The sequence below is a fragment of the Xiphophorus hellerii genome, chromosome 12, assembly GCF_003331165.1.
Source record: "Xiphophorus hellerii strain 12219 chromosome 12, Xiphophorus_hellerii-4.1, whole genome shotgun sequence".
NCBI lineage: Eukaryota > Metazoa > Chordata > Actinopteri > Cyprinodontiformes > Poeciliidae > Xiphophorus > Xiphophorus hellerii.
The window spans coordinates 15,736,422-15,750,752 of NC_045683.1; the positions used below are offsets into that span (position 1 = coordinate 15,736,422).

The window sequence follows — 14,331 nt, forward strand, 5'->3', positions numbered from 1 at the left end:
TGGCAGGTTTTATCTTAACAGGAATAAACATTTTAACAGAATTAATGTGTCATTGGTGGTCTTCTTTGTTGTTAGTTCACATAAGGTGTCGCATATTCCCCCAAGCACCATGTCGTACTGCAGGAAAGCACCCTAGAGCCACGACATCTCCAAGTGTCCCTTAGGCGAGAGTGTGTGAACTCATGGTTCTATATCCTGGTTTTACAGACATCTGCTCTCTATGAAGATTTAGTCAGCATAGATAATGAATAGGTTGTAAAAATTCAGCCGTAAGTCAATACAGAAATGATGTTTAAAATCAGAATTAGAAGCTTGATTTTTTTTAAGCTTGAAAGACTAAACAAAGTTAATTCTCTATGTTCTAAGGAGTTATATTTAAACAGAAAAAAGATCTCCTTTCGACCTCATTATTTGTCAGAGAAAGAAAGAACTAGTTTAAAACCATCCAGGTGAAATATGAACTGCTAACATGAAAACATTACTTTTTAAAGAGCTAAAGTCTTCGGCTGAATTAAGTTTTATCCTTTTTCTAAACTGTAATGCTTGTTGCCGGTTTGAAACAAAAAAAACATGAAACTATGTTGTCCTAGTCCAATCCCAGAGTCCTTATCAAAGCTTTTCAAATGATTTGTATAACAGTTTCTGTCAACCAGCGATGTTTTGAGTTTATTTGTTGCAATAAATGCCATTCAGAGTGAAAGAGACAGCAACTCCTGTTATATGTTGGGTGAACAGCTTTGTGCACAGTTAACCCAGTAAATTTTAGCTAATAAAGCAAATTATTCAGGTTAAGAAGGAAGAGAATATGTTTTCCAAAATATATGTCTTCATGCATCCAACCAGAAAAGCACAGAAACATGCTGAGCTGGATCAAAGCAGAGCAAATATGCTACTGTTAGTTTTTCATTTCAGCAAAGTTCTCAGCATGTTGGCAGGAACCCAACAAAGTTTTACTGAAGACAGCAGCTGTATGTGTGGAATCATATTATTCTTTAGAAACAAACGACAAAGCTATGTGTTTTTCAGGCACATATAACTGTGACATAATTGCATACATATACATATTGCACACAGATTTCATGTCACTTCACAAATCATGGATTTTCTCATAAGGACCAAAAAATAAAGGCTTTTGTCCATCCATCCATCCATCCATCCATCCATCCATTTTCTAACACCCTTGTCCCTAGTGGGGTCGGCAGGGGAGCTGGTGCCTATCTCCAGCTAACGTTCCGGGTGAGAGGTGGGGTCACCCTGGACAGGTCACCAGTGTGTCGCAGGGCAACACAGAGACAGACAGGACAGACAACCATGCACACACACACTCACACACCTAGGGAGAATTTAGAGAAACCAATTAACCTGACAGTCATGTTTTTGGACTGTGGGAGGAAGCTAGTGTACCCAGAGAGAACCCACGCATGCACAGGGAGAACATGCAAACTCTGTGCAGAAAGACCCTGGGCCGAGAATCGAACCCAGGACCTTCTTGTTGCAAGGCAACAGTTCAGAGGATTTAGATTTTTCTTAAATACAAAATATTACAATGGACAAGAAGTCATTGCTCTTTTCTGCACCCACTAAACTTAAATATATTTTTGAGTTGGGTTTGATTTTCCTCAATACTTTCATTAATACAAACAAAACAACAGGCAGAGAAGTGGAAAATTATCTGAGTTGCAGATATTTTGGCACATTCATATTACAGCTTGGCTATAAGTATATGCTTCACACAGTGACATCACTGCCTATATAGCGAAAAGATGAAACAGTAGAGAAGTTTTGGAGAATTGACAGGCCTACCTAAAATTCTCAAGGAATACAACTTAACCAAGAGATCAGCAAAGAACCCTGAACATCTAAGACCACAAGACTTATGTCTCATAGTTAAGGTCCAAGGCATCTAATGACAGCTGTGGAGAAGCTCCAAAGCCAAAACCACAAAGGCCCATATTAAGTTTGAAATAAATAAAAGTAAAAATCTTAATGATTCTCAAAATGTTTGGGAACTGCTCTTTTGACTGAAGAGATAAAAGAAAAATTTATCCACAGCGAAAAAACCTAAATGAATTTGAGATAGTTTAGGACATTTTTCTTTCTTGTACCATGTATATACCTCCAGAGTCTGAGGTTCATTCCTGGTGGTGAATGGCAACTTGATTGTTTCCTTGTTGTTTTCTTTGAGAATATGAGTGTGAAGAACAGAGGAACTTTGGAGGGCAATCAGGTGAGCAAAAGGCCAGTGGTTAGAGTGATCCAGGCAGGTGGTCTCAAGATGGCAGCCAAACACAGGAACCGATTCTTACATTAAAGAAGACAACAAAGTAAAAACAGAGAAGAAAGGGTAGCCTGACTACCACAGCATAATAATCTGACATATTCCTCATGTAATCGGCTCCTCTTTATGCTCCTCTGATGAGGTTTGATGAGATGCAGCTGTGGGAGCACACCTGCCAATCACCTCCTGCAATGAGAGGAGCCGAAGAGAGACACACACACATACCTACACACAGCTCAGTGGATAGAATAAATAAGGTCACAGATGTTTAATGTTTCCATCTACCAATTTCTTAAATCACTCTGAAAAATTGGCCCTTCTCACTTTAGGTGACATGTTTCATGGATTTCATAAGTGGTTTCAAGTCATCTCACATGTTTCAGGGTGCAGTACAGCTTCAACTTTTGTTTTAAATCTATTTTCCTCAAATACACTCGGATACTCATGGTGGACTCTGTTTTGGTGAGCTGGCCATGTCCAGCCACAGCAAAACATGACCAAACCATGACACTTCCTCCTCCATGCTTCATGGTAAGTAATGTTCTGCTTATAATAGTGCTGTATTTGGTTTTAGGAAAAAAAAAAAAAAACACCACGGCGAAATGCATTTGAGAACCAGCTGTCAAAAAAACCAAAACATTATTTCAGAAGCTCTGGTCTTTCATGCTTTACGATCGATCTGACAAATCTTAGTCTATTCTTCATGTTTTTTATAAAAATGTATACATGCATGTGTAACTGTATTTCTCACATCGTCCTAATTTTGAGTGGAAACATTTTTAGAGCGTAAAAAAGTAAAAGGTATTTTCCTTTGTCAATATTGTTAAAATTGAAAAAATATATATCTCCAATTTTTTTCATAGATAGATAGATATGTGAGCAGTCACTAAGTAATATTTCAGATTAATTGAAGTGTTTCCAACAGCACTCCCTCAGATAGGTATATTGCAGATCTCTTGCAGTGATTGCATCTGTGGTCTGGATCATATTGCGGCATTTTTCTCCCCTGTGTACCAGAAGAGTGAAGGCACAGCTGTTGGCCGTGAAAGAGTGTCATGCGTGATGCTGGAAAGCAACAATTTCTCATTCACCACCTGAATTAATTACGTTAGTGGCCGAGGCTGAGGCGGTCAGCCAGCCGGGCAGAGCGGGTCTGAATGGGTCTCTGTGTCTTTGAGGGGTGAGACAGGGGGGCGAGCTCTTCGTACCGCAGGGAGCGCGGCTGAATCGCTTCAATCAGGGAGCGCGCCTCCGTCGGATCTCCTCTTCCTGCCGTCACACCCACCCGCGCTCGGTGTTGTAGAGGGTTTCACTCCGTGGGAGGAAAAAAAGGGGGAGGACCGACAGCTCAGCGCGGCGACAAGTGCTGCAGTACGAGCGCAGCGGGGGACTCGGAAGCGGAGAAAATATACACACGCATACTCACGCCCACACACGTACACATACCGGGTTTATTCCTCCAAAACCTGGTCTATGGAGAGATCTGCTGCAGCGCCATAGCGACGCAGGCCGACATGGAGGAGTATTTGCGGAGGGTCCAGAGCAGGCTCGGGGTGAGTTGAGAGCCCTCGGCGGCGTTGATGACACCACCTTGTGGGTATAATGAATGAGATCGTGACGGGGAAGGTGCTTCTGCTGTGCTACGAGCTGCGCTCCTGTTGCACAGACAGCGAACAGCTAAAGAAAGCTTTGGTCTCCCTCCCACCCCACCCCACAATAAGCACCTGTAGATCGCCAGTATTTGAGACGTGTTTGGTCCAAACAAACAAACAAACAAAAAAATGGCATGCTGTGTTTTACAGGACCACAATGGTGTGTGCATTTGAAGGAGAAGCTGGTCTCTAAATCAGTGGGAAAGACATGACATCAACAAGTTTGTCCAGTGACTCTATGTCTTTCCTGGTATCTGGCTGCTCTGCAGACACCGACTCAGAATTTGCATTTGATGTTGGGCTCAGTATGTTCAAAGAACCTATTAGATAAAAGCCTCATGCAAATACAGAAGAGACTGGCCGACTTCATGACAGAGCCAATGTGAACCAGTTTTGTTTTTAACCAGGCTTCATGTTTAGGGATATTTCTGTAAGCATTCAATGAACCTGCTCTGGCCTTAAGGTTGCAAGTGCCATTAAACCTTCTCTGTCCTATTTATTTTTATTATATTTTGGCCATATTGCCATGTAGTGTTACTCATGTACTCTGCACTCTAAGCGACACAAAGAAGTCGATTGTGAGAGAGCTTCCTCTGGTTTGTAAACCTGCTCAGGTATGTATCGTTTAGGAGCAGTTGAAAACACATAATGCTTTTGCTGTTTTGGTCCTTTCCTGTGCCTGTAGTTACATAAACATAAATGCATCCTGTCAGGCACCAGAAAGGTTTATTATGAATACATACATTTTTGGTTTGTTTGATTTTAACTATGAAAAGACCAATCTGTTCATTTTGCTGGCTAGAGATGGTTGATGAACATTTGACATGAAAATAATGAGTTTAAATAAGTTAAGTTGCCTTGTTTTAGGGTCAGTATTCTGTTGTAAGCTAAGCCTTTGCTTATGTCTAGTTCTTAAACCTTCTAAAGGGTTTTCTTTCAACAACTACTCCATAAAGGAGAGTGTTTGGATCTCTGCAGCTCCTTCATAGTGACCATGGGCCTCTTGGCTCCATCTCTGGTAGATGCTCTTCTTTGCCCTGACTGTCGACCCAGTCGACAGCTGCCTCTTGGTAGTTTTCCAGTTGTGCCAAATTCTTTCCATTTTAAAATAAGGAATTTAACAGTGAGATGTCCACAAATCTCAACACTATTTTCTTAAACAATTTCTGCTTTGAACTTCTGCCTGACCTGCTTGCTGTGCTCCTTCATCTTCATCTTGCTAATGTCACTAATGTTCACTAACTAACCTTTAAGGCTTTCACAGAACAGCTTGATTTATACTGTGAATAAATTGCACACAGCTGGTTCTGTTATCAAATTCAGTGACTTTTGAAGACAATCAGTTGCACTGGAATTTTTTTATTACCATTGGAGTAAAGAGGGATGAATACATTTTAATTGTAGAAAAAATATAAAGCCACAGCTCTTTCAACCCCACTTCACAATTCTTCATTACTCTGCATTGTTTTTTTACATAAAATATTAATAAAAGTCACTGAAGTTTGTGGCTATAGCAATTCCTAAAAATGTGTGTTTTTAGGAATACACTGCATGATGCATGTTTGCACCATTCACTTAAAAGCCAGAAATGTTCAGAAGCCATCATCCGTCCATGTAAACTGGAGTGTGAGTGTGAGTGTGTCCCTATGAAAAAGCTGCCAGGAAGGAAATTTTAAAGCGAAATCAGGAGCCTTTGTCCTCAAAGTGCTTCACATGAATACGGTGAAAGCTGTCAAAGAAGAAAAGATCAAAGATGTACATTTGCAAATGAGAGCTTCCTGAGGTTGTCTTGTGTTAGGGAGAGAAAGTGTTGAGTCTTGGAGGTTGCAGATAAGATGTAACGTGTCCATTTTGTATCTTGAACACAAAGACACCCATCCATGGATTCTTTATCAATCTCTTATGTCTAAAGTTTGACGATTCAGCCTTTTGCAGACCACTCATTATCTCTGTCATTCTCTGAGAGTTTCTTCACTCACTTTAAAGATGGCCGTGATCCAGAACAGCCATACCTCTAATTGGCTTGGCTCTGCGCGTACTTACTGAATCCATCTCCTCTTCTGCTCAGTTCTTTGCTCTGTAGCTCATCGTCATTTAGCAAAGAGCTCAAACTGTGAGCTGAGGTTACTTACAACATCTGCATAGACTGTATACTTAAAGACCCTTTTTACCTTTTATTCTTCCAGCTGTTATTTATTGACCACTTGTGCGTCTGGGGTGCTGGAAGATTATTTCCTGTGGAAGTTTTACAGCATCATGTTATTGCTTAGACATAAAAGTAACTGCTGGATCACAAAAGGCTCCAGATAAGCCACTTTTTCAAGGTTTCCCGTGTGAAAAGGATGTGTAAAACTATTCCAAAGCCAGTCACATCCGTGGTAGCAGAAATGTTTAGTGTTATAGTGGAAAACGTGTATCTATGGACTATGAGCTACATGGCTCTCAGCCCAGGGCGGCAGAGTCCATGGAGGTGGCATGAGGGAAAAGGTTGGGGTAAAATTATCCATCTGGTGTTTTCCACATGGGTTTTCCACTACTTGTTTGTGCACTCAATAGTAAATGGGTGTTTATGGTGAATTTATCTATATCTCTATGTTTTTGTTGGTTCTGTGAGCACTGGATAAATGCTGCTTCGCACTACATGTGACTGACGATGCTGATTTTAGTCCAAATATAGTCCAAAATCCTAAATATTCAGGTGATCAGCTGCATAATTTAAGGTTTATAAAGCAGTCCTATTTGTGGAACCACACAAAGTTGTAATTTGTTTGCTGGGCATTATGACCAATTTGGGTTGAGATTTTGGTGCACTAGCTTACAGCAGAAGATCGCTCTGAGAAGTAGAAATGTACTTCTTAGTGTACATAGTGATGTACTTAGAAATGTCAGTTTTATTTTAATGTAATTTTGGTTACGTTGCCTTTCTTCCAAATGATGTAATTAGGTAAAATTAATAATAAAAGTTTTGTTTTTAAATCGTGACAGTTACATAATATATTGTGAAGCAGGAGTAATAGTCCATTGTTTTCCAGTACTACCTGACAGAAAAATGATCATGTTGACCACCACTGAAAAGAAAGATGTTGAATGTTGTAAAGGAGGGAGGAAGAACACTCTGACCGAAAGATATCAGATGACTAATACATGCTCCTGCGGACACACATACACACACCAATATTTTCCCGATGCAGTGGAACGGACACTGGCCTTTCTCCTGCTAATGCATCACTTCCTCTCCGCTGCCTATCTAGTATTGATTTATCTTCTCTCTCTCCCTCTTATAAAGGAGCTGCATTGTATCTTTCTTTCACACACCTTCTCTCTACGTTCCTCTCCTAATTCTATCTTCACCTCTCCTTTAATTTGTAAATCTTTCCCAGCTCTCTTCCGGTTATCACTAATTTGCATATTTTCACTTGTTCACTTTCCTTTTAGATTTTTTTCTGCATATCTGATCTGCTTGGTTCATTTTCACCCCACCTCTTTGTTAATAAGCCTATTTGAAATCCTCTCTCCTCAAATCTCACCTGACATCTTCAAATGTCATTCTCAGAGAGTAATTGACAGCCACTAACCTTTTCTCTGCACACTGAACTTGCACTTGTTCCCTCTTTACCACTTGGGCTTCAGCTAGGCGTCAACTAATGATCAAGTGTCACATTTTCAGGGTGATGTCCACGAAACATGAGTGACTTTGTCATTCTCCTCCATATCACATACAAAAGGTGTATGGTGTATAGAGGGCTGTATGGAGTACATCATACATTGCTGTTAATTATTTTCTAAAGTGAACTAACCAAGAGTAAACAAAAGCAAAAGTTTTCATATCCTTCAACTTAAGTCTGAGTCCTTCCATGACAACGGAGCTTCTCACCTACACCCTGCAAAGGAAACTCATTTTGATGGCTTGTATCTGCGATCTCGTTCCTTTGGTCAATACCCAGAGCTCCAGATGATTATTGAAGTTGGTAACGTAGATCAACTGGTAAATCGGGAGCTGATTGATCAGTCGGCTATTGATGTCCTGCTCCATTTTTGTGTCATTCATGAACAGTGATATCATCGTTCTTCTTGAGCTTTTCTAAGTTTCTGTCACCTTTCACCCCAAAACTTCAATGTGTTTATATGGAAGACCAATGCAGACTACTAGTTCATAATTGCGAGGTCGAAAAATTATACAAGTGTTACGGCCCCTGGCCTCTTGAGGCTGTGCAGGCTCTTTGTTTTTTTTCTATTATGCAGGATCAGCTGTGCGGGCACAGCTTTCTGATTGGCTGCCTAGAGGCTGCAGGAGAGCAGCCACCCCATTGGAGCAGCAAAGCCAATCAGACGTTGATGAGACCCACCTGCACCATATAAAAGACGTCTGAGTTCATTCCTCCAGTGGGGCAGCTAGCAGGAAGAGGTTGTGTGAAGCTGACCCCCACCTTCCGTGTTTGGTGACTGTTTTGGGCAGTTTGAACAATTTTGTTCTTGCTTCTTTTGCTAAGTGGTGAATCTGCTTTAGGTCAACCTTGAACAAGCTAGAGGCTTGTGTTTGGGAGGTTTTGGTGCTCCCTTTTGTCCTTTCTTTTGGGTTGGTTTGAGTTTCTTTAGACGGACGCGTTTGAACATCTTGTTATTTAATTTGCACTGTGATTTCTACATTTGTTGGTCCTTTACTTTTGTTTAATTGGGTTAAGTTGTATTGTGTTTTGGTTCTGTGAAAACCTTCTTTTGTAATAAATCATTTTTTTCATTCCACTTTTTCTCTGGACACATCTTTATGTTACCGTCTCTGAACCCCTAGAGCTTGGGGGGGCGTAACAACAAGTTTTTCTCAGTTTTATTACAAGTTCCGAAAAGTGTTGCATGTTTTTGTTGTTGACTCCTTTTGTTCTTATGCCCCTAAATAAAAACCATTGCAAACAAAATGCCTTTAAAAGTTGTAATTAATAATTAGAATGTAGTTGTTTAATCCCAGTATAAACACAAAGGTTTTTTATGAGGTTTGTTGGAGAACATCAAAGAACCGACATCATCTTGGAGACTGAGAAATTAAAATCCACTTATTTATAAATGACAGGTTTTTAAAAAAAAATGCCGTACAGTACTAGAACAGATTAGACCAAAACCCAAATTACAATAATAAGGCTGAAGCAAGCAACAGATAGGCAGTGGAGAAAGTTGTGATGAGGTTTATAAAACCAAGAGACATGGCGGTAGCAGTATTATGCTCTGGGGATGCTTTTATTTGGCATGAACATGGAAGCTGGTCAAAGGGCAACACTAGAAGAAAACCATTGAGAGGCTGCAAAAAACTATTGGAAATGCCCAGTCAAAGTCCAGAGACTCTCCCTCTAATCTGATTGGGCTTGAGAGACAGACACCTCAAAAGACTTGCAGCAGAATATTGTTCTTCAAAGTATTTTCTTAGAGTGACTGAATGGCAGTGCATGCCACACTTCTCAGATTTTTATTTGTCATAACAAAAATCTGAGTTAAATACTTTCAAGTTTGTGGTTGTAACATATAAAAATATGGAGAAGTTAAGTTGTGAGGTTACTTCTGCACTACACTGTGCTGTAGACATACTTTTCTACTCGTCTGTTACTCATGTTCACTGACCTGACAGGAATAAAATCAGCCTTTTGCTGTATTTCTTTTCACATTTTGACATCTTACAAAGCAATTAAGATTTGCTTCAGATAACCGGTGAATTCATTGTTTCCACATTTTGCATTGTAATTAACGGCAAAACCTGCAGGCAGGGTTTGTGCGGGCGTTGATTCAGCTTATCTGTTTGAGAGATGAAGCCGTATATATGAGGGGCCGTTTAGGACAAAATTTACGTTTTGTCTCTCACACACTACCAAAAACTCTCGCATACTCCAAAAAAGTAGCCACGCACACTCCAAAAAATTACGTTTTGTCTCTCACACACTACCAAAAACTCTCGCATACTCCAAAAAAGTAGCCACGCACACTCCAAAAAATTACGTTTTGTCTCTCACACACTACCAAAAACTCTCGCATACTCCAAAAAAGTAGCCACGCACACTCCAAAAAATTACGTTTTGTCTCTCACACACTACCAAAAACTCTCGCATACTCCAAAAAAATAGCCTCGCACACTCCAAAAAATTACGTTTTGTCCCTCACACACTACCAAAAACTCACGCATACTCCAAAAAAATAGCCTCGCATACTCAAAAAATTACGTTTTGTCTCTCACACACTACCAAAAACTCTCGCATACTCAAAAAAATTACATTTTGTCTCTCACACACTACCAAAAACTCACGCATACTCAAAAAAATAGCCACGCACACTCAAAAATTACTCACGCACATTCAAAAAATACTCAAATTGCGTATACACACACTACTAAAATGTCACACACACACACACAAACGTTAACTTTCTCGCTCACATACACTACTATCAGCTCGCTCACATACACTGTACTAACAGCTCGCACATTCACAAACGTTAACTTTCTCGCTCACATACACTACTACCAGCTCGCGCACATACACACAAACGTTAACTTTCTCGCACACATACACTGCTAACAGCTCGCACATTCACAAACGTTAACTTTCTCGCACACATACACTGCTAACAGCTCGCACACACACAGACGTTTATCTCTCACATACACAAGACTAAAGTTGAACACACACACAGTACTAAGACTCGTTTTATGTATGTGTGAGAGCGAGACTTTTTATGAATGTGTGAGAGCGACACTCTTTATGAATGTGTGAGAGCGAGAATCTTTTTGAATGTGTGAGAGCGACACTCTTTTTGAATGTGTGAGAGTTGTCACGGAAGAGGCGGGGCATAATTTTTGGATCAAACTGCGCATGCGTAGATCCTAAACTATAAGTTTCGATTGTTGACTCACTGTATGTTCTATTACTTAGTATATTTGTGCTTTTAAATATATATAGAACGTTTAACTTTCTTGTAGATTAAATGTGCTATAGAAATAAATGAATCTGATTGATTGATTAAAAATAGCAAAATTGCTGTAGTACAATCTGTCCACTGGGTGCCAGTATTACAGGAATTATTAACCGGCGCCAACTAGTGCCGAAGAAGAAAGAGTTTGCTATACCGAACATGGCTAACTCTAATTCGAAACGAGAGAGAATTGGTCAGGCAGCTGCCATTTTAAACACCATTCTATCTTCTCCGGAGGCAACCAGCACTTTGACAGGCGCATTAAACGATTCAACGACTGCCCGCAGTGCTACAATCTGGCACCCAGTGGACAGATTGTACTACAGCAATTTTGCTATTTTTAATCAATCAATCAGATTCATTTATTTCTATAGCACATTTAATCTACAAGAAAGTTAAACGTTCTATATATATTTAAAAGCACAAATATACTAAGTAATAGAACATACAGTGAGTCAACAATCGAAACTTATAGTTTAGGATCTACGCATGCGCAGTTTGATCCAAAAATTATGCCCCGCCTCTTCCGTGACAACTCTCACACATTCAAAAAGAGTGTCGCTCTCACACATTCAAAAAGATTCTCGCTCTCACACATTCATAAAGAGTGTCGCTCTCACACATTCATAAAAAGTCTCGCTCTCACACATACATAAAACGAGTCTTAGTACTGTGTGTGTGTTCAACTTTAGTCTTGTGTATGTGAGAGATAAACGTCTGTGTGTGTGCGAGCTGTTAGCAGTGTATGTGTGCGAGAAAGTTAACGTTTGTGAATGTGCGAGCTGTTAGCAGTGTATGTGTGCGAGAAAGTTAACGTTTGTGTGTATGTGCGCGAGCTGGTAGTAGTGTATGTGAGCGAGAAAGTTAACGTTTGTGAATGTGCGAGCTGTTAGTACAGTGTATGTGAGCGAGCTGATAGTAGTGTATGTGAGCGAGAAAGTTAACGTTTGTGTGTGTGTGTGTGACATTTTAGTAGTGTGTGTATACGCAATTTGAGTATTTTTTGAATGTGCGTGAGTAATTTTTGAGTGTGCGTGGCTATTTTTTTGAGTATGCGTGAGTTTTTGGTAGTGTGTGAGAGACAAAATGTAATTTTTTTGAGTATGCGAGAGTTTTTGGTAGTGTGTGAGAGACAAAACGTAATTTTTTGAGTATGCGAGGCTATTTTTTTGGAGTATGCGTGAGTTTTTGGTAGTGTGTGAGGGACAAAACGTAATTTTTTGGAGTGTGCGAGGCTATTTTTTTGGAGTATGCGAGAGTTTTTGGTAGTGTGTGAGAGACAAAACGTAATTTTTTGGAGTGTGCGTGGCTACTTTTTTGGAGTATGCGAGAGTTTTTGGTAGTGTGTGAGAGACAAAACGTAATTTTTTGGAGTGTGCGTGGCTACTTTTTTGGAGTATGCGAGAGTTTTTGGTAGTGTGTGAGAGACAAAACGTAATTTTTTGGAGTGTGCGTGGCTACTTTTTGGAGTATGCGAGAGTTTTTGGTAGTGTGTGAGAGACAAAACGTAATTTTTTGGAGTGTGCGTGGCTACTTTTTTGGAGTATGCGAGAGTTTTTGGTAGTGTGTGAGAGACAAAACGTAAATTTTGTCCTAAACGGCCCCTCATACGTATAGCTGGAAACAGAGCGAGACATGCTTTGGGTTCTGTCCATACTTACATACTTAAAATCTGTGGAATTTTTTTTAATTGTTCAAATTGCTGACAAATGTGCTCATTTGGGATGCATTGTAGCCTTTTAGAAACCACTTTTAAATTTAGAATTTCATAAAGACTGTTTTACATTGCACCATTGTGTACAAACCTATTTGGATTATGCTGGAGGATCATTAATTATCTGCCATTTTCAGAGATTACTCCAAGAATCCCAGTCAACAAATGAGGGAAGAGACTTAATTTTCTGCCTTTCTTGCGCAGAGATGAATGCCTAATCTTTGCGATGCAGCTCTCGTTAATGTCTGTTTACTCGAAATGGGGAAATTTTGTCCTCATCGTTAAGCGTAGTCAGTGGAACTAATAGCTGCTCTGACAAGCCATGAAACTGAGAGGTAAAATAAGCTCCTGTTGCTTTGCTGTTCTAAGTGATTTTGACACCATCGCCAACCCTGTTCAAAAGTGCTCTCTTGCCTAACCTGAACTGAATCATGCAGTGCTGTGGTTTCATTATTAATTCATACAGAGGGTTTCAAGATGATACAGTCATCCAGATGAGACGTGCTGGCTCAGTGAGTTTCCACTGATACACTGTTGTGTGTGTGAGAGGATGAGCATTTAGGTCATGCAATAATGTGCAATCACGTACAACCAGTTACTTCCTGTATTTGATTACTGAAAGCAAATATTCTGTGCTGCAGACTGACTTATCACTATTTCTGATTAATTTAAATAAAATTCACAGAATAAGTAACTGAGATTCTTTGTGTGTGTTTTCAGGCAGGTGTGCCTGAGGGTCCCATCCATGCTGTCTTAGGTGGACCAGAGCCTGATGTTGGCACTGTGGCTGCAACTCTGTGCTTAGCACTGCACCTCAGTCAGGTAACTGCAGCAACAGTTAATGCGCATCTAACTTGGAAGAGTTAACAGTAACTTTTACTTCATTCCACTTTTGAGAAATGTTAATGGAAAAGTAGGAACAAATGTATATAATAAAGAAAAATCAAAGTTGACATGTAAAATTTTAAACTTCCACTTAATAAAATACAGAAAAAGTAAAGAAATCTTCAGAAGGAGGCTTAATAGGAGAATGACGGCATTAGCCAAGTTGTAAAAGAGGATAAAACCTGTTTCCAAACAGAATCTTCTGTGACGTACGATGGTGGAAAAGTGAGGATGCAGGTTTGTTTTGTTTGTTCAACCTGTGCACCACAATAGCTCTTATAAAACTGCTGATGCATGTCTTTGACAATAAGCTAATTTCAAAAAAACTTTATATAAAAATAAATCCCAGTTTATCTGTTTATTGCTGGTTCAGAGATGGTTTAGTAGCAGATGTCCTTTTGCCTTTCTTGTAAACTCTCACACATGACACACATAAAACCAGAACCAACGGGAAAGTGCTGGATGCAAACTTTCTAGTTGCATATTTACTCATTCTGTATACTCAGGGTTTCTGAACTGAAATGTGAAGTCATCTGTTTGACTTCTAAAGTTTGGCTAAAACTGCTTTATGCAACAGGTCAATGACCCGAAACAGTAAATTGACAACAGCGCCGCTGAAGACAAAAAGGAACATGAGTGTTTTTAACAATTTGGCAAAAAATAACATTTTAACAAATTACATTTTTTTTTCTTGGCATTGAATTACTTTATATTGAGAAAATGTGAACACTATATTAACAGCCTGTTTCAATCAATTATTATAAAATTTATATTTTTTTGTTATTTATGTTTTTAATAGGTGACATAGTAAAAAGTTGTTTGGGCTTTTTTGGGAAAGTGGGTCAGAGTGCGTT

General features: G+C 39.6%; 1 protein-coding gene across 4 annotated transcripts in view; it reads left to right on the forward strand.

The window, feature by feature from the left end:
- The first annotated feature begins 3,255 nt into the window (after nucleotides 1–3,255).
- Nucleotides 3,256–14,331, forward strand: part of LOC116729919 (uncharacterized) — a 46,289-nt gene continuing 35,213 nt past the window's right edge. For 2 of the 4 annotated variants that reach the window (XM_032578802.1, XM_032578803.1), the window contains exons 1-2: nucleotides 3,256–3,831; nucleotides 13,313–13,414. In XM_032578802.1, the coding sequence (XP_032434693.1) occupies nucleotides 3,793–3,831; nucleotides 13,313–13,414 (141 nt within the window). In that variant the 5' untranslated portion in view covers nucleotides 3,256–3,792. The remainder of the gene's footprint in view (nucleotides 3,832–13,312; nucleotides 13,415–14,331) is intronic. The other 2 variants (XM_032578800.1, XM_032578799.1) reach the window with 2 other exon arrangements.